We start from the raw sequence: 26,585 nt of genomic DNA, 5'->3' as shown, positions 1-26,585 counted from the left end.
ATGAAAATCTGGGCCTAAAGCTAAACATTATGTGAAAAATTGGATTTTTTCGTATTGAACTCAAACTGTTAAAAAAAAAATTCCTCAAACATCTGTGGGTTCAAACCGCTCACTACACCCCTTAATAAATTCCCTGAGGGGTGTAGTTTCCAAAATGGGGTCAGTTATTGGGGGTTTCAAATGTACTGCTACCTCAGGGGCACTGCAAACACTACATGGGGTCTGAAAATTATTCCTGCCAAATCTGCATTCAAAAAGACAAGAAGCGCTCCTTTCCTTCTGAGACCTACCATGTGCCCATACAACAGGCTACGTCCACATATGGGGCATTTCTAAAAACTGCGGAATCTGGGTAATACATTCCAAGTATTGTTTCTTTGCTAACTCCTACTGTTTTGTATAAAAAAAAGGTTTTATATTGAAAATCAGTAGAAAAAAGGAACTGTTCTAATTTTTGATGCACTTTCCTTTAATTCCTGTAAAACATCTAAAGGGTTAATAAACTTTCTAAATGCCATTTTGAATACTTTGAAGGGTGCTGATTTTAAAATGGGGCAATTCATGGGGGATTCTGATATACAGGCTCGGCAAAACTATGTCTGAACTGCATTGGTCCTTAAAAAATTTAGATTTTGAAATTTGCTAGTAAATGTGAAAAATTACTGCTAAATTTATATACTTTGTGGAGTCTGCAAAAAGTAAAATAACACTTAAAAAATGATTGCTGTGTAAAGTAGGCCTATGGGAAATGTTAATTAATAACTATGTTGTGGTGTTTGACTTTCTATCTTACAAAGAAAACAATTCAAAGTTTGAAAATTGTGAATTTTTCCAAATTTTCAGTAAATTTGGATTTTTTTTCCTAATAAGGACAAAATTTATTGATGAAATTTTTACACTAACATAAAGTACAATATGTCACGAAAAAACAATCTCAGAATCACCTTGATAAGTAAAAGCATTCAAAAGTTATTAGCACAGAAAGTGACAGATGTCAGATTTGAAAAATAAGGCTTGGTCCTTAAGCTCAAAATAGGCCATGTCATTAAGGGGTTAAAGGGAACCTGTCACTTTGGACATGTTGTCTAAAGTGCAAACCGCATGGCATAGAGCAGGAGGAGCTGAGCAGAAAGCTTTGTAAGAAAGGATTCAGGAAAACTTGTATGGTAGTTCATTCATTTTACTCTTTGGAGTCCAGTAGGCGGCCCTATCAGTGATTGACAGCTCTCTCCGTATGACTTACACAGGGACTCCGTAGACTTACACAGGGAAGGCTGTGTATCATTGATAGGCCCGCCCACTGGACTCCCAAGTCCAGAATGAGCATGTATATAAACGAGTAAATTACAAGTTATATAGTTTTCTGGGAAGAAATTCAGTATATCTGTATGCTCCGCTCCTCCTACTTCATATAGCATGTTAACAGATCAGACGGCATTTTAAGTGAAGAGGGGAACGCTAAATTGACCTTTCTCCCTTTAGGCCCTATCACGCTCTTCTGCTCCTTAAAGATGAGAAGAATTTGCTGAATGAACTTCCAGTGGATTGCTCTCCAGCTTTAGTAAGAATTATCAAGTCTGCAAGTGCTGTAAAGAACCTGCAACAACTAGCTCAAGATGCTGACCTGGCATTATTGCAGGTACTGCTACTCTATCTAAGCAGATTTTTACTTCTATTGGTCTTCCTCCGTCTCTGCTTCCAACTTCACTAACTCCCCTCTCCTGCTCTCGGACCATTACCTCCTCTTTCTCTGTCTAGCTTACTAGCATCTCCCCAGACCTTCCAACCCACCGTACTTACAGGAACCTTCAGGCCGTTCACAAAACTTTGCTGAGTCTCTACAGTCTTATCTCTCTCCTCTCCTGCCCCAACCTGGCTTCCGCACACTACAACACTGCTCTCAAACATGCCCTCGAGCTCTCCACAGCATTTGACGCTGTTGACCACAAACTCCTCTTCAGTATGCTTCGCTCCATCGGCCAAAAGGACACTGCTCTCTCCTAGTTCTCCTCCTACCTATCTGACTGCTCCTTCAGCATCTCATTTGTTGGCTCTACCTCCCCTCCTCTTCCCCTGGCTGTTGCGGCCCCCCAGGGCTCTGTCCTTAGCCCCCTCCACTTCCCCATATACATGGCCCCTAATGGACAAACCATCGGGAGATTTGGCTTTCAGTACGATCTCTATGCTAATGATACCCAGTTATACACCTCCTCCCGGGACATCGCAGCAGCATTCTTCCAGAACGCCACCAACTGTCTATCTGCTGTCTCTAACACGATGTCCTCTCTACCTAAAACTGAACCTTTTAAAAACCTACTGGTATTTCCGCCCTCTACTAACTGACCTCATCCTGACATCGCCATCTCGGTGTGTTGCGCTATAACTCCCAGACAACAAGCTGCTGCCTGGGGTAATATTCAACCCCGATCTCTCCTTTACCCCGTATATCTGATCTCTTGCCTGAACATGTCAGCTGCACCTCAAGAACATCGCAAGAATCCGCCCTATGCCTCAACATGGACATGCTAAAATTGCTCACTGTTGCCCTCATGCACTCTCGGCATGATTCTTGCAGCTCGCTGCTGATCGGCCTCCCCTGCTCCAGACTCTACCCTCTCCAATCCATCCTGAATGCGGCAGCCAGGCTCATCTTCCTGTCCAGCCGGTACTCGGACGCCTCTGCCTTGTGCCAATCACTGCACTGGCTGCCCGTCAAATACAGAATTCAATTCAAACTCACTACCTTCATCCAAAAAGCTCTCCATAGCACCGCCCCGCCCTACATTGCCTTCCTCATTTGAATCCACCGCCCAGCCCAGGCCCTCCGCTCTGCTAAATCAGACTGCGTGCCACTTTAATTTGAACCTCTCATTCCTGCCTCCAAGACTTCTCCAGTTCTCTGGAACACACTACCCCAAACTATCCGGGCAATCCCCGACACAAAAAACTTAAGGCATGCTCTAAAAACACACCTCTTTAGGGAGGCATACCATATCCCCTAAACCAAACCCTCTTTACTCCGCCTGATAACATGCTCCCTGTCCCACAGACTGCAATCCCTGCTAGCCGCAATCAACCACCCCCTGCAGTCATACCGATTCAGCCACTATAGCATCCCACACCGCCATTCCGGGCACATCTCCAGCCCCTTTACCTTCTGTATCACCCCATTATTTGTAGTATGCACTTCTACTGTCTCCATCAATCGATTACTACATGTGACCGTGGTTTTTGTATCTTTGTTTCTTGTATCTGTTCTCCCCTGTTTTGTAAGCTCTGCGGAATATGGTGGCGCTATATAAATATTATTATACTTCTCTATGGACCGGATGCTTTGTCAAATCAAATTTATCAAGAGACCCGTTTTCTGCCGAGCGCTCTTATAGGGTGTATTCACCCTTAGGCCAGACTCACACAAATGGGTTGGATTCCACTTGCGGATATCTGCAGCGGAAGATCAGCAAGTGATCGTGTAAATGACTTGTGCGTTATTTTTTTCCTTGTCTGTGTGGACGGTGATCGCAGAATCTGAAATTGAAATCCAATCGTGTGAGACCAGCCTTAGCTAGGTTTGTGTTTCATACCACAGTAGCAAACTGAAAACACTACCCGAGATGGAGCGCGACTACCATGATTACATGTTTTCCTCTGGAGGTCGAGAGCAGATATTGCACTTTATAGACAGAAAGGTTTGCGACTCTCATATCCCAGTATGAACATGGTGCACTACGATGGTAAAGATCAGCAGATTTAATGGCCTCATGTAATTCTATCTTTGTGTCACACTGTCTCCAGGTATTCCAGCTGGCCGCACACTTGGTATACTGGGGTAAAGCTATTATCATCTATCCACTGTGTGAAAACAATGTCTACATGTTATCTCCAAATGCCAATGTTGGTCTGTAAGTATAGTCCTTGTTATTTGGTTGCAAACTTTTAACTTTTGATCAATTAGTTATTAGTCCGCCTAGGATAAGGCCAATATTGTATGACTTGTGAAAGAGGTGCAGAGGAAAACAAATTGTTCCTCCTGTTGGCTTTCCTTTTTAACAGGGATCGTGTATCGGGCTGTCGTTCAATCACTATCAGTAATCTATATGAAGGATAAAATTAAACTTGGCCTGCTCTCTGAACCTGCCAACCATCTAATGTCTGCTGGAAAGTCGGGAGACCCCATAATGTCAAATGTTGGGGGAGGGAAGGATTGGTCAGTTGGGTTGAACATGACTGAACCTTTTTGTTCTTGGGGTAGATAAAGCGCCTCTAGAGGAGTCTGACAGCGACTTACTTCCCTGGATGGATACATGCTCACCCGAGCCAGGGGTTCAGGATGGGATAGCTGTCCGGTAACAGGCGTCTAACTTGTATGACCAGCTTAAGAAAGGCACAGATCTTTTGTAACTCGGCTGTACCTTTTTAGAGTTGTATACAGGTCTGATTTATCCCACACATGCACATGCCTCAAAAAATAAAGGCTATGGACACCTTTTTTCCCCCTTATAAATCAATGTATTTTTGGATATAAATAATCTCTGTAATTGGTTTTCATTAAAAATTTTCAATGTTTTTTTTTTTTAACTATACTTACAATGTAGTACCTCTAACATAATGTAAGCTGGAGTATCAAGATTCTTCTAAGATCCTTCAGTCAGGCAGATTGTTCAGCAGTGACGCTAATTACAGGAGGGGTGCTGCTGGAGATGTGAAGTTAGAAGTTTATTTCTGGGGGAAGGAGAAGAGAAAGGAGGAGATGAATGATTACTTTATTGCCTGGGGAGAAGTTGTTCAGCGCCTGCAGCATACATTGCACTGTCGGCTGCCTCAGCCCAGGAGGGAAATCTCAGTGTGATGTCTGGATCGTACAGTATGCGTGTCCGTCTCTTCTGCTCTATATGATTAAGACCTCACAATGTTAGCCATCCCTCCCAGGCACTGAACAACTTTTCTCCCAGTAATAAAGTAATGGTTCATCTCCGCATCACTGTGTTCACATTGTGAAAAAAAAGTAGCATGTCATTTGTACATTACGACAATACCAAAATGATATAGAATTTTATTAGAATTATTTATTTTTTTACGTTGCTGCATTCAAAATCCCATTTTAAAAAGAATATTTTTCCATTGACTGAGCTCTGAGGGCTTGTTTTTTGCATAACGAGCTGTAGTTTTTATTGTTACCATTTTGGCGTAGATACGGCATTTGTGATCACTGATTGTGTTTTTTGGGAGGCAAAATGAACAAAATAAGCCTTTTTTTTATGCTATGCAAGATAAACAGTTCAGTTTATTGTATGGGGTGTTAAGGACGCGATGACACTAAATCTGTGTTTTCTCTTTTAAAAAAAAAAAAAAAGTGGGTGTAAAAGGTTTAGTGTTTTTTCTTTTCCCTCCTTTTTTATTGTATGTCCCTATAGGAGACTTGAACTCACAATCATATGATGGCTGTCATAATACATTGTAGTACGTCTGTACTGCATTGTGTTATCGCTATTGCTAACGATTATATGCCAGGCGATGGTTTCCAGTTGCCATGGCAATCCATCGTCCTTCTGCGATGACATCGTGGGGCAATGACCTCACAAAGGGTGCGCGCTCCCTCTGTGAACCTTTTACATGTTGCGATCAACATTGATCGAGGCATGTAAGGGGTTAACAGCAGGAATTTGTGTTTTCACCGGTCCCTGCTGGTGCAATGGGAGGCTGGCTAGCTGTAAGTCAGTCTGCTTCTGCTGCAGATGTCCTAAGCTAAGCATGCCATAAAAACACAACTTTTTTAGGGAGACCTACCACATTCCCTGATCACATTACCATGCTTCTACATTCCACCTCAGTACCTGACCTTCTTCATCCCCCTGTACCCCCCACACCCCATACAACCTAATGCACTTCATACCTGCATATATACAGATACCGGCTCATACGGCTTTATATACCCTACCCAATTTATTAAAAGCTGGTTGAGTATATTACAGAACAAGCACTTGTACCTCTTGTGTCACCCCCTAGCTCCTCATAGATTGTAAGCTCTTGTCAGCAGGACCCTCACCCCTATTCACATTTGTCTTTTGGTTTTATACTGTATGTTGTGTCTTATATTGTCTGTGTCCCTTTGGAATATGTCGGCGCTCTGTAAATGAAGAGTATTATTATAACCATCCCATTAGGTACAGATCTTACACTAAATGCACTAACCTAGATCTCCAGATCTGTTAGTTTTGCCCGGTGAGGTATTAGATCATCAGATCATCCACAATATTCTTTTTCTTTTGTCTTCCAGTTATTCGCCTCTAGCGGAGGAGTTTTCCCATCAGTTCCCAGCACACGACCTCCCCTCGGTTCTATCTAAGTTTTCACTGCCGGTTTCTTTATCAGAGTTTAAAAATCCATTATCCCCACCAGGGCAAGAGGTAAGGGGATAGAATAAAGGACATTCGTATTATTATTTTTTTTTGTGCAGATTTTCAAAGTGTTTTTTTTTTGGTCCGGAGGTGGGGGGGGGACCCTATGTGACTGCAATGTATGTGGCCATCCAGAGTTCATGCTGCCTGTGGACCAGGCACACACATATACTAATGGAGTAAAACATTGTAAGCAATTAAAAGGTCACAGCTAGGTATTTGGAAATCAGTTCCAATCCGTTGGTGCTCCAGACACTGGTGCATAAATATTGTCAACTGCCCCTGCCCTCCAGTCTTCTGATTACACACATGACTGCTGCAGCCAATCGGAGGCACATATGTGGCCTTCTGGCTGCGTGATGTTACCTATCGCATGCCATGACACAAGAATGCCAAAAGGGTAGTCCGGCACCACAGTTAATATATTTATTCTATATAATTTTGGGCACGGGGGACCCAAAACTATACAAAATAAATCGGAAAACCTCTAATATTGTATTTTATCTTCCTATATTCTTCTCATAGCACCTGCTGGCTCATACTAGGATTTTCCCTGACTGCCTTTTCTATATTAGTCTAAAAGAAGTGATTCCTATACATTACATTGTATAACTTATGTACTGGTATTATAGGTTATTCTCTATACCATGTTTTAACCCCTTGAGTGGCACGCCCGTAAATTTTCCGGGACGAGCTCCACTGCCCATAGCAATATAGCCCGGACGATTTCCGGGCTATGTATCACTATGGGAGCTGCAGAGCACAATGCCACAAGCTGTGACAGTGTGCTCTGCCTGCACAGACCCAGAGAGAACAAAGCAAGGGCTTTGAAAAACCAGCAGAAGATATTGCCGATCTGCCGGCAATCTCCTGCTTCAGAGTCCTGCTTTGTTTATAGGTTGCCATAGAGACCATCGGCTTGTCAGAAGCAAGCCGATGGTCTCTGTGGCAGGGAGAGCTAGTGCTTGGCTGTCAGAGGACAGCTAGGTACTAGCTCTTACAGCAGAGATCAGAGAAAACCTCCGATCTCTGCTGTGTTAACCCTTTACATGCTGCAGTCTATGTGACTGCAGCATGTAAAGGGCTGTCACCATCGGACCCCTGGAATGTGATCAGGGGGTCCTGATGGGTCCCTGTGGAAGTCCCCTAAAGGGACAAAAAAAAAAGTAAAAAAACAAAAGTAAAAAAATAATAAAAACACTTGTCTCCCTTTACTTGGAAAAAAAAATCAAAAATAAAATCACACGTGGTATCCCTGCGTCGTAATGACCCAGAGAAGGAAGTTAATACATTATTTAACCCCTTAATGACATGGCCCCTTTTTTTCTTTTCCCCCCATTTCTTTTTTTCCTCCTCCCTGTTTAAAAAATCACAACTTGTCCCGCAAAAAACAAGCCCTTACATGGTCATATCAATGGAAAAATGAAAAAGTTATGGCTCTTGAGATGCAACTGCAAAATTAGTTGAAATTCAATGATTAGACTATTTTAAAAAACCTGCCCAGGTGGGTCTGACAGGGTGGTAGGAAACCCGCCACTCAAGGGGTTAATGGGCTGTTTATCACTGAGGCAAGTCGATGCCCACCAAATATTGTTATCTATATGCAGATATATACTTAAGCATCGGTAAGCTCCAGTGTGAATTTAGGGGACTATACAGCTAAAGGGGCTTTCCACCAGGGGTGATTTTTGATAGATTGGTTTGATAGAGTTGAGGGAGACGCTGCCAGGAGCAACATTGGGCTTCCTGCGTCAAAACCGTTCTAACAAAGTGTCAGTGTTGCTATGGGAAAGAATTATGCCATTTCCATTTTTCCGTGTCCTCCCTAATGTCCATGTTGGATTTTGCAGCCTCATCTTATTCAGATGGTAATTTGGATGCTTCAGCGTCAGCTTCTAATCCAGATCCACACATTTGTTTGCCTGCTGGTTCCACCCAAAGAAGATTCCACTTTGTCAAAAGATGAAGATACGCCTTTTGCCGCCCGAGTTGGTGGACGAAGTTTAAGCACGCCAAATGCACTAAGCTTCGGCTCGCCAAGTAATGTGCCCTATTACTTCTATAATATATGGGTGTAAGGTTGGCTGTCTGGGGGTAACATAGCTGAAAATGTCAGGAAAAAAAACCTATATTGGACAAACCCTCTCCAAAGCCAGTCTCCCCAGCGATCAGCTGGTCACCTTAATAATATAGTAACTGTTTATAAGGCTGCAAATAGAAAAGCACACCCAGTTCAGCCTATTATCCTGCAATGTTGATCCAGAGGAAGGAAAAAATTCCTTCCCAACTTTAAATCTGACAGTGAGAATAATCCCTGGATCAAAAACCCTTCTGAAGTAGTCAGTGACTATAAATGTAATAGTGTTGCACTCATGAAAGGCATAGAGGTCCCTCTTAAACTCTAGTGAGTTCCCAATCACCGCGTCCTCAGGCAGAGAGTTCCCTAGTCTCACTGCTCTTACAGTAAAGAACCCCCTCCTATGTTAGACGCAGAGGGCGCCCCCTTGTTAGTCTTGGGTGTAAATAGACGATGATGGAGAACTGTGTTGTCTCCTGATATATTTATACATGGTTAAGTCACCCCCTGCCTTTTTTTCCCTAAAGTAAATTACAACAATTTTGATTACCTCTCTGGCTATTGTAGTACGCCCAGTCTGTCTCTTACTTTAGTTGCCCGTTTTAGTACCCGCTCAAGGTCTGATATGTCCTCCTTCTGCACTGGGGTTAAAAACTGTCCACATTGGGGCACATTTGCTAAGACTGTCTAACTTAGACCTAGACTAGACCGTGTTTAACAGCACCATATTTATCACAGTGACACTACTGCTTTATAACTCTGGCGTATGATTAGACTATCTATTCTAAGTTCATACTACCTATTTGTTGGCTTTTTTATGACAAAAATTGCATCAAAGTTTAATGCAGCTTTAGAACAACTTTTGGAGCACCTTTTCACATTGAGGCCACAGCAACATTTCACAAAGCATATAAGATCATTTTCTGGCACAATGCGTAATCCATGTGCAGTCGATGCAGGTTCCATTCCCATGACCCAACCGACTAGGAGAACAGAGGCTGTAGCACTCACTCATTGGATCGACGTGGTCTTCCAACTGCAGTACTGAGACTGTGCCATCCATGTAGCTGTTGCTGGTACTGCTGTACAGTTCAACTTTGTTGACTTGAATGGGGTGAACTGCAGTACTAGGCACCGCCACATACCCACAGACGTCACTGTGTCTGGTTCTGCAGTGAAGAGACTACAGCAGTTACTACTGCCCCTTCATTCTGCTGATTGTTGAGGGTCCTGAGGCGGGACCACAAGATCACACATTGAGGATAAATCCAGAAAACCTCGTTACTACCCATTATCACATTAAGCAGTAAATAAAAGAAGGCAACATGAGTTGGATCAAAGAGAATCTGAGGGATTGAAGAATAGCTAGCATTTTGTACAGCGCAGTGCTGGTTTGGCTGCAGTATTTAGTAACTGCAGCGATGTGGGTGTTTTTATTAAATCCGTGTATACAGCATATATCTGCGGTGTGGATGTGCACATGTAAAAAAGAAAATCTACATCTGTAATTTGCTGCCGCCAAGATCTCAGCCCAACAACCACATCTTGACAAGGTACGAGTAACAGAATGTCAGCATTTTCTTTGCTTAACCAAAGCTATAAAGCTTTCCACGTGCTCCTGTTTAGAGCAGCGGTTTGTTCTGCAGAGCAGCTCTTCCTAGTGTATAGCAAGCTGTGACAAAGGGCTTAAGTAGAATGGTCTACTCTAGAGGCTAGCAGGGGCCTGGGTCACCCGGTCTGAATGCAGAGGGCTATGCAAAAGGACTTTCATACACACTTCTGCCATCATGTCTGCCAATCTTCTGAACTAATGGTACCTTTAGAGCTTATTCACACCAACAATAATCTCATCAGCGTTGTGTGCGATGCCCACAAATAGGAAATCCGTTCTTTTGTATGGATTCATTCACACAAGGAAAAAAATAGCAGCAATTTCCATCTTGAAGAACCATTGTGTTCAGTGGAACCATAAAAGACATTGCGTTGGCACTTGCATGCCGTGGGATGTGCACGCGAGTGTAATGCGATGTATCTCAATGGCAAACCCTTGCGATCCTATCATGTGCGTGAAAGTTGCAATTTCATAGAAGCTTTGCAATTTTTGATCAAAAACGCCTCACCGTGAAAATCCCACCTTGGCAAGAGCAGTATCGGGCCGAGTTTGTCGCCCGTGAATGTAGCCGTACATGAAGCAAGTATTATTCAGGTTGTGTACGAGCAACAGTCGTTGTACACCGAGCCATGCTTGTTCTTAGTTGCTTGCCGAGAATCTCCGCACTAATTTATCGCAAGTATTTCAAATGGAAACTATCAAAAGTTGTCTGATGTAAAAAGTTAGAATGTTTTTGGTAAGCTGAAACGAAACTTCTAGTGACTTATCACTCATCAGCCTGACGATGGCCACGTCTACACCGTAAAGGTAGCCTTATTCCCAAAGTCATACTTATGTACATTGTTTACGTATGGGGATCAATACACAAGGGGAATCCTCTCCTACGCTGAGGCAGGCATGCCCGCAGCTCAGCCCGCAAGCACCTTCTTAAGAATTCAGATGCCTCTTCTTAAGGTTTAACTGATTTTTTTTAATTTAGTTTTTCATTTACTTAAATCCATGCGGATTCCTTTCATCTAAAATCCCTTAATTTACAACTAATTGTTTATATAAATAAAATGCCAAATCTACTAAAATAGTTAGTCTTACCAAATGTCTGCACAATATTACTCCACAGCCAGCAGCGATGACATGACGCTCACCAGTCCAAGCATGGACAACTCCAGCGCCGAGCTGCTCCCAGGAGGGGACTCTCCCGTTAACAAGAGAGCGACAGAGAACCTTCTCGCGAGTCTGTCTCAGAATGAGAGGGAAGCCATTCTTAATGTTCCCGCAGCTCAAAATCAAGAGGACCTCAAAATGTTTGCAAGGTAAGGATCATGTATAGGTGGGGTCATGTGCCAAGTGCAGTCACAGATTAATATGGCTGATGCAATGAGTGCCCACTAGTCCATAATATATACCATTCCTCACATCTCCCCCCACCATAAGGAGCTATTGCCTAAAAGTTATTCTTGAAATTTAGACCTTCTAGACTAATTATGGCTAAAATTTAACCCCGTTGTATCCAGTGCATTACCCTCCTTTCTTTACCAAGCTGATTTATTCCACTTGTGGTGATTTTGTTTAATCCTTTTGCAATATGAGAGTCTCTTGTTTCGTAATTTTGCCTTCCAATGAAAACTTTGGTTTGATGCGGTCTAGGGCTGTTCATGATCTTGGCTGCCTAATGAGGGCTGCTTTTTTTTTTTTTTCTTAGTAATCTAGCATGTCTTAAGGGAATATTACCATCTCTGACATTTTAAGGTATATCCACAGGATGTGCAATAAATGTCTGATAGGTGCTGGTCTCAAAGGTGGGCTCCACATCTATCTTATAAACTGTTCACCTTACCCCTGTCCCGGCTCACTTCCTCCTGCTCTTTGCTGCCCGAGGTGGCAGAGTTTTATGGAAATGGCCAAACGGACTGCTACGCTGTTCTGCGTATGAGAGTGAATGGGAGTTCGTAAACAGCATAGCACAGCAAGCTAGAGTGTTTCCGCATCTCTGAAGTTACAGAAACTATGTAGTGTGCTGTTATGCTATTTCTATAAGATCCAGGTCAGGATGCTCTGGCCACTGCTTACAGACCTGTAAACTCATCTCACCCGCTAAGTTCATATTTAGTGCTCCTAAACCACAGACCTCCAATCTTCTACTGTGTTATAGGCATGATTTCTTTTAGAAATGTCAGGAGTCCTGCAAACATTGGACTCTCACTTCTGGAATAATAAAACAGGACGTATACAGTAGTGTTAATAAAATAGCAGTCCAACACCATTAATCTGATAAATCACTGTTTTTGGTGGAAATGATATTTGTACATAGCAAGTAACTTACTTGTACGTGTAGTAGAGTAATAGAAAAAAAACGAGCCGACATTTAGGACGTGGCGCTCATTCTGAGTAATTGAATCATTAGTTGAAAGGGGAGTTTTCAAAATAATAGCAGTGAGGAGTTAAATTGGTCCCTAATTGTGGTGTTAATTTTGGTCCTTATTTAAGGTAGGAGGCAAATGTTGCACAAGTTGAGCATTTCCTGGTGAAAATGGGTTGAAGGACGCACTTTGATTAAAAAGTTCATTGAAGAGGGAAAAAACCTATAGAGAAGTGCAGCAAATTATAGGCTGCTCAGTTAGTGATCTCAAATGCCTTGAGGTGGCGCCCCAAACCTGAGATATGTGGAAGGAAGTGGGAAACTACTGGTCGAATGGGTCAAAGAATAGTCAAAATGGCAAAGACTCAGCCAAAGATCTAACCTTACCAGTGAGTACTGCTACAATCAGAAGACGATTAAAGGGGTTGTCTCGAGGAAGCAGTGAAATTTTTTTTTTTGCCCAGTCCCCCTTATTAAGCATACATTGCTAAGCACCCGTGTAAATGACTTTTCTAGCAGGTTTCTACTTACAGTTCCAGCGTTTCAGCAACTTATAAAAAGTTTCCCCAAGATGGCCGCCGGCTCTTTTCCCGTCGCTTGCTGTAGCCCGACGTGCGCGCTCCCGAGACGCTACCAGCTGTGTCTCCCTGACAACCAGACGCCCGCAGCCACCGACTGGACCCACCGCGGCCGCCGACCACGGCATACGCTCTTGGGCCACAGTCCCCCGCGCGCCGGGCCCCCGGCGCCACAGCGGTAGTCCGTCACTCGTCACCCATCACTTACCTGGGCGGCACGGCTGGGCGGCTCAAGTTTCTGCACCTTCCTCTAAGAGAGGATGGTAGCAGAATGGCCGCTCCAGCGCGCTCCCGAGAAGTTACAGCTCGCATGCGCAGAAGAGCTGTAGCGGCGAGCACACTGAAGCGGCTCATGCTCAGAGCAGAAGACCGGACTGCGCAAGCGCGTCTAAAAAAGCAAGCCGCCAGCGAAATTAGACGGAACCATGGAGACGAGGACGCTAGCAACGGAGCAGGTAAGTGAATAACTTCTGTATGGCTCATATTTAATGCACGATGTATATTACAAAGTGCATTAATATGGCCATACAGAAGTGTATAACCCCACTTGCTGCCGCGGGACAACCCCTTTAAGTGAAGCCAAGTTACCAGCAAGAATTCCCCGCAAAGTCCCTTTGTTGGAAAAAAGATGTACTGAATAGCAGGGGCGTCGCTAAAGGCTCATGGGCCCGGGTGCAAAAGTTTATCTTGGGGCTCCCCAACTTCTCTTAACCCCTTAATGCAGAGGTGTAACTTGAAGCTCCAGGACCCCAATGCGAAATCTGTAACAGGGCCCCCAACTATAGTGTTTTATTCATAGTACTGGGCATCCTATATGGAGAAGAGAGGCTTTATGGGCCCCCTAAGGCTCCTGGGCCCAGGTGCAACCTCATCCGCTATAGTTTCGCCAGTGCTGAATAGGTTAAAATTTGCAAAGAAACACATTGAGACTGGCACAACATTTTTTGGACCCATGAGAGTAAAATTGTCCTTTTTGGGTCTAGTAGCCACAGACAGTATATCAGACAGACCCCCTTCCCCAAGCACTGAATTGAAGCCACAGTACACTGTGAAGACAGTAAAGCATGGTGGTGCAAACTTATGATCTGGTGATGTTTCTCATACTGTGGTGTTAGACCTGTTTACCACATACAAGAGATCATGGATCAGTTTGAATATATTAAAACACTTGAGGAGATCATGTTTCCCTATGTTGAAGAAGAAAATGCCCTTGAAATGAGTATTTTCAACATAATGACCCAAAACACACCAGTAAGCGAACAACATAATCTAATGCCCGAGGCTGTATTTGCACTGCGCGATCTGAAGCGAGCGTTCACCTCCGGATCCCGCAGCAAATACTCCCCACCGGACATGCTATGGAAGGCGCTTTTCCATGCCCACGAGTGGAAATCAACCGTGATTTGCTATTCACAGGGGAGAATCGCAGCATGTCCTATTCTAGTGTGAGCCTCGCATGGACTTCTTCCATTGCAGTCAATGGAAGCCATCCGTCCCGCGGCAATTTGCTGTGGATTTGCGTCATCCGCACGACTCTCTGCACAGAGTATGTGCGGTGGCGCGTCAGCCGGCAAATCCGCAGAGCAGAAAGAAGACTTCCAGACATGTACACTGGGGTCAATGCCGGGGCACGGGGTATGATTCCCCTGCGAGATTTCGCAGTCTGACCCGGCTGTGGGCATGAGACCTTACAAATAAACAGGATTGAGGTACTAGATTGTCCCGCTCATTCCCATAAAGAACTTGTGGGGTGCCACAAAAAATGCAGTTTGAGGCAAAACCAAAACAATGCAAAACTGGAATGTAGTCCAATCTTCCTGGGCTGAATTACATGTTCATCAGTTGGTAGACTCCATGCAACACAGATGTTGGGCAGCTCTCAGACACCAGGGCTGTGCCACTAAATATTAGTGCAGCAATTCAAAGCAAAGTGAAATCCTAAACAATGTTTTAGTTCATACGTGACATTTTTGGGTTTTTCTAGAACAATGCTTTGTGAACAGCCAAAAATTTCTTTTTCTTTGCTTTCTGTGAAGGATTAACACTAACTGGATACATTTAGTTATTGTTTTGGAAGTGAATGTTTAGTGTTATTCCCAGAAATGTAAGCACTAAAAGCTATTATGATGTTGCGCTTTATTAGCTTTTCCAAACTCCCTGCTAAATCTTTGAACACTACTGTAGTAGAATGTAGGATTCCAAAAAAAGAATCTGTAGTAACAAAACACCAATCAGAAAAATGTGGAATTAATATTGGATTAGAGGTATATGAATATGCCTCAAGGGAGCTAGAATAGCAGGCACAAGAGGAGAGAAACTGGCTGCAGCGTCCTTGTCAAGGGACCGAGTGAGTGGTTTACAGCATGTGGTGGCTGCTCTCCACCCGCTATGCTGACTGCTCTCAGGCGTCTTATAGATGCCATATCTGAAGTGCCACCGCATAGTGGCACTATAAAATGTAAGTTATGCTGCGTTTAAATGTAACGATTATCGTTCAGGCGAGCTAAAGTGAACGATAAATCATTTGGCTTAAACACGAGCCAACAGCTTAATGACAAACGTGACTCGTTCACTTTTCATTCTGCCAACTTGAATCGGCATAAGAATCCTCAATGGCTCGTTCCCTTCTCGATGCGTCTAAGTGCTCCCTGCTCATAGAAATGTGAGGCACTGAACGAGAAATGAGCGGTTCTCAGCGATGTTCTCCCTTCTAAATGGACTGCAATAGCGTGAACGAGTTGGCGGTGATGTCACTCGCTCGTTCAAACGAGAATCGGCTCCTCTAAAAGCGGCATTAGAAGTAGATCTTAAATGTGGAGCACGAATGGTGCACAGTTGTCAAGAAGCGACAAAGGAAGACAATCCACATATGGGTGCACCTTTATGGCGTCCACCGCTGGACATGAGGTGAGGATCCTTTTATAGAGCGCTGGATTCTAGTTCCAGCTACAGAACGTAGAGGCGATGTCAGGCTGCGGATAACATCTCTGGTAACACAACAGTATGATCTGTCTAGCATCACTGTGACAGCGCATTGTGCTGGCGGTGGGTGTTGTCTGTCTCCCTCCACGGAAAGTAAAATGTACTGGCAGCAGGAAAAACGATAATGAAAACAGGTCCGTCAGATAAAATGGACTGAAAAACAGCGTCTGCTAACTGGAAAGTATTTTCCATTACAGCTGGTCATTTATATAGTCAGGCTTGGATCCTCGGTTGTTGCAGAAAAGTCCGCTTGCAGAGTAATGATGCTATAAAAGCCCCGGTGCCGAACGCATCTTTTAGTGGGGATGTCACAATGTGTTATTCGCCCTCCCGTGTTTTATTGATAGTTTGTAAGATTAAAAAAATATATATTTTTAGGCATTTTTAATTATTGGTATTTTTATAGCACCGAGATGCAGGACTGTGGAGGATTCACTAGAAGTTCACTGCTATTCCAAATGGAGCTTGGAGAATCAGCTGTGGTAACAGCGATGGGCATAGTCTGACAGGGAACATTCCATTTGCTTTTACTGCTGTTATCGGCATACTCCCATTGAAATTGGGAGCTACAGCGTTTGCACTTAAAATACTCCAGTCCCGGAGACACAGTTGGCGTAGAACAGGAGACGGGGGTGAGGATTATATTACCTAGTGTCCTCTTTTCTTGCAGTCCTGCTGCGGATTAGGCCGGGCCCTTCTTCAGTCTTCCAAGATACCTGCAGCACTCCTCCCCTCACTGCTTGGTGCACACTTCGTATCAGTAGTCTTAGACTCCACACTGCTTTTGGTTGGCCAACACTGCTGAGCATCGCTGGCCAATCAGTGCACCATGCAGTGTTGTGGACTACTGATGCACAGTGTGGACCAGGTAGTAAGAGGAGGGGCGCTAGCTTAGAGACTGAAGAAGGACCTTGGGAACCGACAGAACTGTGAGAAAGGAGGTGACAAATTTTGTTCCAGGACCGAAGGGTTGCTTGCTAGTGCAAGTAATTGGTATACAATAGAAACGTGTGTGTATAGCAGTGCATGTCTTAAAGGGGTTGTCCAGAATTTTTCCATTGATGACCTATCCTCAGAAGAGGTCATTAGTAATTGCCAAGCATCCACAACTCAGGATTCCCACCAATCAGCTGCTGAGGACCCAGACAGAAGCAGATGGCTCTGTGGTTTGGTACGGCAGCCGCAGCTCCCACTGAATTCACCTGCTTCAGGCTCTGACTGCAATGATGGCAATAAGCTGATTGCTGGGGATCTTAAGTAGCGGTGGCCAACTTGACCTATTCTGAGGCTAGGTCATCAGTCATAAAGTCCCAAACACCCCATTAAGGCAGACGTCTCCTACATTTCCCCAGCAGGATCTTTTCTAAAGTTGCAGCCTTTCTAAAACCTTCAGTGCTGCCAAGCTAGTAGTTCCATTAGGAATGATAGTGGCCTGGGTGGTGGAGTCGGGGGGCGCTGTATCTAATTTTAATTTAGAGGCGAACATAAGCCTTGAACTTCTGGCAAGTTGTCGCATGCCCTGAGCCGAACACACAAGTTGTTTCACTTCCAGGCTTGTTAGAAGGATCTCACCGCGAGCTCGTGTTCCACCAGCAGCCTTTACATGTCGCTGAACATACTGGTGCTTGGATTACTATACAGTAATGGGGGGTGTATAGGGGAAGTGAACCCAAACCGTCTGGATATTTTTAGCTGCAGGATACAACTGTGTACTGTCAGTTGCGTTAAACATCTGCTCTATCCTACGGCTATGGAAAATCCCATAAACTAAAATCCTCAATTTGTTTATTATTTAAACAAGCGGATTCCCCAGAGGCCGAGCGCTGGCAGATGATCCCGAACGAGAAGCTAAGCAGATATTACTTTTCCCACAACAATGTTTCCACCCAGCAATTATGAAGGTACAATGGTTTGGCTGCTAGAAGTGCTGTAGTAAGCGCAGAACGAGCGTTCGCAGCTGCAGGAGACACAAGGAGGGTTATGCACTAAAGACGGGGGGCAAATGAGAGGAACCAGCGGCAGCCAATCCGGGGATAGAAGCCGGCGTTTCATTGGTCGCCAGAAGTAATACGCTTTATACTAAGGAGCCGGCAGATGTTCCCATTTACAGTGAAATATTCCAAAGCCCAAGACATCTGTTGTTTCCTGTTATCAGCCACTTTTTTGCTCCTAAGAACCTCCAGAGACCTTTAACTGCATTTCTAAATATAAAAGTTCTTATCCCATTCTTTCCATCACCCATTTCTTAGTTATATCTGTTGCTGGAAAGCTGGGTGACCTTTGATATCGCTGCTGTTACAAAGGAGATGTCATTCAGAGGAAATCAGCCGACTTGCGTGACGTCCTAACTAGAGATGAGCGAGCCTACTCGGCCACGCCCCTTTTTCGCCCGAGTGCCACGATTTTCGAGTACTTCCGTACTCGGGCGAAAAGATTCGGGGGGCGCCGTGGGTGAGGGGGGGGGGTTGCAGCAGGGAGTGGGGGGAGAAGGAGAGAGAGAGGGCTCCCCCCTGTTCCCCACTGCTACCCCCCGCTCCGCCACGCCTCCCCCCGGCACCCCCTGAATCTTTTCACCCGAGTACTGAAGTACTCGAAAATCGCGGTGCTCGATCGAGTAATTACTCGAAACGAGTAGGTTCGCTCATCTCTAGTCATAACTTTTTAAGTAGGAAATGTAAGGCTTAAAAGATCTGCAGTACGTGTTAAAGCCATCCGCTGATTTGGGGGCAGAATGCCTTTCCTTGGACTGGAGAAGGCTGTTGTTCCTCTGATCCGCTGATTCCGAGTCCTGTTTTGCGCCATCCAAGATGGCCGATGCAGTCTTCAGACTACCTAATGCCCAAAGGGAATTTGTAGTGTTACGGTCTGTTTACACCAAATGATTTCTTGTTTGTAATGAGTGAATGATGTCAGAGTTGGTTTGGGCAGCCCGATTATTATACAGGCAGAGACATCAATGGCTCATTCACATGAGAAATTGTTCAGTCATTCACGATATGAGTGAATTAAAGCGACTGAGCGATCGGTATTTAAACTGAACGATTAGTGAATGAATCAATGTTTATTTTCATGCCTGCATAGAATGAATGAAAAGTGAATGATTTGTTGTTGGCTCCATTTACACAGAACGATTTTCGTTCATTTTCGCTGGTTCCAAGTGTTAAAGGGCCTTTTGACTACCAATGCGTTAGAGCTTACCCCTCGATTGCTCACGTGATCACTGATGGCCAATCATAGGGCAGTGCACAGCATGTATTGATTGGGTAGCTAGAAAATTGCAGTGGCCATCTTGAATGGCCAAAAAAAAAACGAGATCCCAAACAAGCAGATCAGAGGGACATTGGCAGGGGAGAACAGCAGCAGGTAATATTACACCCCATCCCTAGTCCTGGAAACTGGAGGTTCCCTTTAATGATATCCTATCAACAAATTCACATTTATAGACCCAACATTGATGATTTCTGTCTAGCAAGGTTCTGAATATTTTTTTTGTTTGACCATTGGGGTACATTGGGCTTCACTGTTGGTGGACAATTGGAGCAGGCCTGTTTTGTTAGCAGCCTTATTGTTGCCTGCGGGATAGAGATCACATCTGTGTTCTGCTGAGGAATCTTATAGACATGCAGCTCTTGCATACAGTGCTGTCTTGTAAGGATGGGAACGTGACCAATTCTCTCCATCCAGCCAAAAAAAACAACTGCTATTGCTTATATTGGATTCCCTGCAGATCATTTTGTACATATTCTAATCCTACTTATTATTGTGGTAATTACTGGCCTGATGATCTAATCTGATGGATCCTTTTCAATATGACCATACAAGTCGGGTCAGTACTGTTCATGCATTGCCATTGTACATATTACTACTGGTGTACAAATGAACACTGAACTCGGTTGCAGCCTGGGGCGATACATTATGGCGTCTGGCAATAATTAAGTGATGCCTGTACTCATACCTCTCTCTTTGCTTGTAGGCTCTTACACTATTTCAGAGGTCGACATCATCTCGAAGAGATCATGTACAATGAAAACATGCGCCGATCCCAGCTACTAATGCTGTTCGATAAATTCCGGAGTGTACTGGTAGTGACCAACCATGAAGATCCAGTTATATCTGTGTTCCAGTCTGTTTTTCCTTGATTGATTTGCCAAATGCTGCTACAGTTTTACTTTTGTATATATTTTAATTTATTAAAGCACTAATATGAAACCGTGTACTGTCTGTTGTCCTGCAGCTATGATGGCGGGTTTGTCTTCACACCATTATAGATCCACTGGGCAGAATTCATACAATCAGACTATATAAATATATCTTCCAATGCAATCTGGTGAGGAAAATGGTCACACAAGGCTCTTTTAGCGAGCTCTGGTGCAGCATTCATGCCCAAATATCGCAGAAAAACGAATGCATTTAATTGGGTGACCACCTTGAATCGACACTAGAGATGAGCGAGCGTACTCGGAAAAGCACTACTTGCTCGAGTAATTTGCTTTATCCGAGTATCGCTGTGCTCGTCCCTGAAGATTCGGGTGCCGCTGCGGCTGACAGGTGAGTCACAGCGGGGAGCGGGCGGGAGAGAGGGAGAGAAAGATCTCCCCTCCGTTCCTCCCCGCTCTCCCCTGCAGCTCCCCGCTCCGTGCCGGAACCCGAATCTTCAGGGACGAGCACAGCGATACTCGGATAAAGCAAATTACTCGAGCGAGTAGTGCTTTTCCGAGTACGCTCGCTCATCTCTAATCGACACATCACATGCATCAGTGTTTCTAAACCAATGCTATGCAAGCCCTAGGACCGTGTTTCGTGGACATGCAGCTGTAACTCTCCTGCTTCCCCCACATGGAGGAAACTTGCTGCATACAGATTTATACTGCTAATATTGGGAGTGGTGCCTGCAGACGGCAAGAATTCATGTTGTAGGAATACTTGATTTAGCAACATTAAAGGGGTATTTCCACCTTTTAAAAATATTATTTTACCAGGTTCATGCTGCCCGAACCACAGGCACCATGAACCCGGGACATGAATGCCTATTACCCCATGTATGTTTTATTCCGAAATGCTGAGGAGTTTCAGAATAAACACCCTTTGAATTTGACGCTGATCTCCGAGTCATGGAGTTGGGCAGCGCTGCCTTTCCCCGCCTGCAGCATGCAGAGTGACAGCACTCTCTACACTGTTCCAAATTATTATTTTATCCTCAGCAGTTCTATTACAATGTGGATGTTATTACAAGTGGAATACTAATAACGGCAATGGATTTAATCATATTTTGAAATGAACAAAAAATATGTTCTAAATTATGCAGAATTCAGTTTTTGAAAACCTAATCACATTCATTTCCAACATAATTTTGTTAGGCTGGCTTTTACATCTGAATCGGAACCTCTGGTTGGTTCTGTCACAGATCCGGCTCAAAATACTGAAAGAAAAAGCACTGCAAAAGCTGATCAGAAAGCGGACGGAACCCGTTATAGTCAATGGGTTCCATCCAGGGCTGTTCGGTAGGGAAGTGGAATCCCCAATGCAGGTGTGAGGCCACCCTTGTTTGCTGCATGCACAGATAATTTTGAAAAAAAGTTGAAACCAAAGGGTTATATTTCCAGCACAAGTTACGTATTAATGTCAGCCCTTCTTTGACATGACTTGAACAACTCTTATCCATTGAACTTTTGTAAGTCCATGGATAGTTTCTGCTTGTATTTCATCAGAGGATGCCAGTATTACTCCCAGAGCTGATGTGTTGAGGTACACTGACACTCAAGCCACTTTCAGACGGGCAACAAAATCATGTGGTTTTTTTTGGGGGGGGGGTTTTCCCCCTCATAATGCAACAGCTCTAGAACTTTCATGTATGTGAAGCCCATGTTTTTCCCCAATGGGTTCCTTCACATTAGCAATGTCTTGTACGCTGTTACATTGCGAGAAAACAAATCCCAGCATGCTGTATACAGCTGCGATTTTCAAGGTTTTGTAGCCCATGTTTCCCTATGCCCCATTTTTCCCTGCGGTTTTCATGCAGTGCGATGCAACTTTTACAGTAGGAAATCCTGTTTGTCCCTAAAATAATCCTTAGCGGCATTCACCAAAAACAATACATTACCAAACAGGCGCTGTCCGCTCCGCCGCACTTCTCCTTCTGCAGTTCTGCGGCACTTGTCTGTAGTCTTCAGCCAGCGCTTCCTGGTGAGGGGGTTCAAAAACCTCTCCTCCAGAAATTGCTGGCGCTGATTGGTTCTTGAGCACTGATCACTGCAACACTTGATGAACCAATCGCAGCCAATTCAATGCGATAGCTGTGATTGGTTCATCAAGCGCTGCAGTGATTGGCTGAGCTGTGATGTTCGAGAACCAAATCACTGCAGCGCTCGAAGGAACCAATCACATTGAATGGCTGTGATTGGTTCATCAATCGCTGCAGTGGTTAGCAGAGCTGTGGCGCTCAAGAACCAATCAGAGCCAGAGATTCCTGGAGGTGGGATTTTTTGAACACCTTCCCCAGAAAGCGCTGGCTGAAGACTGCTAAAAAGTGCCGTGAAACTGCCGGAGGAGAAGAGCGGACAGCGCCTGTTAGGTTATGTATTTTCGTTATAAAAAAAAAAAAAAAAGTAGCAAGGGCTTATCTTTTTGGTTAGGGCTTATATTTCAAGCCCCCAGCAAAAGAGCACTACAAAGTTGCGAAATCGCTGCCATTTTCTCGGTGATATCGCTGTCACCCATATGACAGAGGCCTCACTCTCACATTCCATCTTCTAAGGATGCTCCACAGGCTCTAACTACGATTTGAGATGGGGAGATGATGGTGGCTGAATCATGATTTTATCTCCTTTTATGCCCTAGCAGCCCACCTGCATGACTCGGAGCTCAACTCTGACTCAAACTTCAAAATGTTTATTCTGAAACGTACATGTGTAACAGAATCCCTTTAAATGATGATGATATTGCTAGATTATCCATCATCACTTTATGACTGGTGGATATCCAGCCTCTGGGGATCCTGAGAACAACGGGAGGAATGCAGCACCAGTTTAGCACTTCATACCCATCGCTTTTTTTCCCATGGACAGTCGCGCCCTGGTGCTCTGCTGTATAGTGGAGTGCAATATATCCCCATTCAAGTGAATAGGGCACGCTGCAGTGCGTTGCACAGCTGGTTGATCGGGTATGCTACTCCGCTGAGAGCACCTTCATTCGCAGAGGTTGGCCTCCTAACGCAAGGTTATTTTGTATACCAGCAAGATGCGAATACCTTCTTAGTCCTCATGTCCACTTGCATGCACGGATTCCACTGCTGAATCCCGCAGCGGTATCCATGCATGCCCACGGACATGGAGAGGAAAAGACAGTTTCTTACCTCTCCGGATCCAGCGCGGGTCTTCTCCATCACTGCATCTTCTTAAGCATGGCGGATGTGTCTGGATGTACAGTGTGTTTTTTTTTTTTTTTTTTTCCCCCACATCTCCTGCTTTCCCGTGGCATGTCCATAGTGACAGCTGTGGGTGGTTTGCGGATCAGACGGCTCCCATTGACTTCCGCAGGAAAAAAGAGCATGCTGTGATTTCTTCCCGCAATCACATCTGCATACTTTTACTGCTTTGCGGGCGCCCATGCATCCCTATGGGCGACTAGATTTGTGGATCTCCCGCAAATCAAATCTGCCCGTGGACATTGCGCCTAAGAAGGATGAATAAAGACTACAGCCCAATTGTTCACATGGTACATCTAAGGGCTCCTGCACACGTGCGATTTTGCGCAAATTTGCTTGCTTAAACTGCAGACAACAGAACACATTGACTTCAGTGGGTTCCCTCACATTTCCGTTGGGCCAAAAAATACCCAAGGCTGTATAGTAGTCATTTTGCGCACCCTGTCCATATGAAATCGCGTCTAACTACATGATATTGCGGTGTTAAGTGCTAACACCAGGGACTAGTTAGGCTGGTTCAAAACCAACACTTTGGTGTCTCCCGCACCAATGTGAACAGGCCTGGTAGCGCAAAAATGAACAGTAAAATGGGAGGACACATGATCACACAATTCAAAGTGCAATGATGTCATCTTCTCACAAATGTATATACGCACACGCTGTGGAAAAGCCCTAAAGGCCTTTTTACACAAAACGATTGTTTGAAAAAAAAAAAATCACTTAAACAGGAGAAAACAAACGATAATCATTCAGTGTAAACGAGAATTCGTTTGCTTATTGTTTTTTCAAACAAGCATAAAAATCATCGTTGGCTCGTTCGCTAATTGGTTTAAACACAGCTGCTTCAGTCGTTCTCATTCACCTATACAGCAAACTGAACAATCTTGTTAAAGGAAAGAACATAAATGACTTCTCATGCAAACCGTGATACGCTCTGCTGCGGCGAACGGATCGTTCCGTGTAAAAGCACCCTAAGATGTAGTTGTAAGCAGACCGAATTAAAATGCTCCTTTATTGTAACGACTTGATTTACTGGTTTTCCAGAAGTGGCGTCTCTGTGGGTGGTCAGATAGAAGCACTACACACCCATGAGTAAAACATATGTACGTTTTATGTCACTTGTGAAAGTCACTAGACTAAGTGGTGGAAAACTGCTGTAATGGGTCGGGCGGAGGAGGGAAATCTTGGATCAGGCAGTGCATGAACAATAAGTATACAGCACAAGTAATATGGAATTAATGAATTATGTGTGAGGCATCCAAAAACAGTGAAAAATGAGAGGTCTGGGAAGAATTCCTACAACAACACGGCCTGTTACTGCCGGAATGCTTTCTTATGTTGTGAACTATAATAGCACTTCATGCCTCGGTTCGTCTGTTAATATCATGGTGTGAATCAGCATATGGCCGGCCACTGGACAGACTCTCTTTACTGTCCACTACATACAGTGTTACAATGTAATCTAGTCTATAGTCCTCATAATCGTTCCATCTAGTTCGCTAAGTGCATGGTTAATAAAAACAACAGCTGTGCAGAAAACCCGCCATCCGTGCCAAAAATGCAACTGTGTCATTTATCCCCCTGCCAGTGTTCGTTTCACAACATGTGGGTGTGGAGTACGTGACATCATACTAACGAAATCAAGAAGAGTTTAGGGAGAATGAGCAAGTTTGTTTACTTTAGAAAGAAGTGTCCAAACTTCTGCGTTACATATGGGCCAATGTTAATCCTCGAATGATAACTGTAAAGCCGGCAGCCGTGAACTGAATGCAAAGCATAGTTCAGAGAATGAGTTGTGTTCTGTCATTTAATATCACACACCCTTTAGAGCAATCTGTGGCCAGGGTGAAAGGGGAGAACATAAAATTAGGGTGTGGTAAGAAAATATGTTTCAAATAGAGCAGGATTAGGGGTGTGACCCTCCAAGGTGCCAAGCGGTTTAGAGATCTGGATTAGGAAGTTGTGGACAACCTCTGGCACTCGGTAATACTTCTTACTGTGTGATTTTACTATTCGGACTCCGGGCTGGGCCTGAAGCGAAGGAAGAATCAAATGAAACAGGGAAAACAATAATAGAGTAAAAACAGACTAATCATTATATCCCCCAACATATCCCACAGAGCAGAGACTATAGACGGTCTTCAGCTTTTGGCTGTTGCACACGTGGCTTCGAGGCACACCACGCCATATGAATCAATGCTTCTAGGGAAGAACAAGGCATATGATGGAGCATGGCACCATTTTACATGGATGTAGCAAATTTGAGGACTTTCTGCAACAAGTTATCTTAAAGTGACCCTCTAGGCCTGAAGAGACAAAGCTGGCCGCACCACTTAACTGACTACCTGATGCATACTATGCATTAGTATATTACATGCTGCTGATCCAATTTGCCAGCACTGGTTGTTCAAAGTAGGTGTAATACACTGCTTCCCCTAAAATAAGCCCTTCAAAAATAAGCCCTAGTTACTGTTAAGAAAAAAAGGTAATAGGAATGCTTAAGGTCCGTGAAAAGGGTCGTAAAAATGCAATTGCCGTATTTTTACAGCACTTTTCATGCAGGTCATCTTATTCATTTACCCAGGAGACTCGGTCCAGATCCTTCCCGCTACTCTCAAGAGCCCCAGTGTGGTTTCCACAAGAAGAACCAATCACAGCCATCGCTTTGTGGAAGCGAGATTTATGACTCCTGTAACTGAGAAGTGATCCGGTGTTGGCGGTCGGGGGGCTTTGTCGGCGTTTTGTCTGCTCAGAATACGCAGTAAAAATGCCAATAACAATGAAGGTCTGAGCACTTGTGTGAATGAAAATAAGTTGGAAGCGCTGGGTTCTCACACACAGATCTGGTAATCCTGCTGTTGTCAAAACAAGAAATCCCCTGAAAATAAGCCCTAGCACAGCTTTTGGTGCAAGAATTCATATAAGGCCCGTCTTATTTTTGGAGAAACAGGGTATATTGTCTTACACACTGTGCATTAGTATGCATCATTAGGAAAGATGAGCTAGTATACTCGGTAAAGGCAATTGCTCGAGCGAGCATTGCCTTTATCGAGTACCTGCCCGCTCGAGACGAAAGGTTCGGGTGCCGGAGCGGTGAGTAGCGGCTGTCAGCAGGAGGGAGCGGCACCGGAACCTTTCATCTAACAGACCCTGGCAACT

At 44.3% G+C, this 26,585-nt stretch overlaps 1 protein-coding gene across 5 annotated transcripts in view; it reads left to right on the top strand.

Moving 5' to 3' along the window:
- NPRL3 (NPR3 like, GATOR1 complex subunit) overlaps positions 1-20,219 on the top strand; it is a 51,023-nt gene extending 30,804 nt beyond the window's left edge. For all 5 annotated transcript variants that reach the window (XM_066576128.1, XM_066576126.1, XM_066576125.1 and 2 more), the window contains 6 exons: positions 1,483-1,639; positions 3,796-3,902; positions 6,278-6,407; positions 8,249-8,438; positions 11,205-11,397; positions 19,977-20,219. In XM_066576128.1, the coding sequence (XP_066432225.1) occupies positions 1,483-1,639; positions 3,796-3,902; positions 6,278-6,407; positions 8,249-8,438; positions 11,205-11,397; positions 19,977-20,142 (943 nt within the window). In that variant the 3' untranslated portion in view covers positions 20,143-20,219. The remainder of the gene's footprint in view (positions 1-1,482; positions 1,640-3,795; positions 3,903-6,277; positions 6,408-8,248; positions 8,439-11,204; positions 11,398-19,976) is intronic.
- The last annotated feature ends 6,366 nt before the right edge of the window (positions 20,220-26,585 follow it).

This window comes from Eleutherodactylus coqui, chromosome 8 (assembly GCF_035609145.1).
Source record: "Eleutherodactylus coqui strain aEleCoq1 chromosome 8, aEleCoq1.hap1, whole genome shotgun sequence".
Lineage (NCBI taxonomy): Eukaryota > Metazoa > Chordata > Amphibia > Anura > Eleutherodactylidae > Eleutherodactylus > Eleutherodactylus coqui.
The sequence above is the reverse complement of the archived record's forward strand: the minus strand, read 5'-3'. Positions and strand labels throughout refer to the sequence as shown.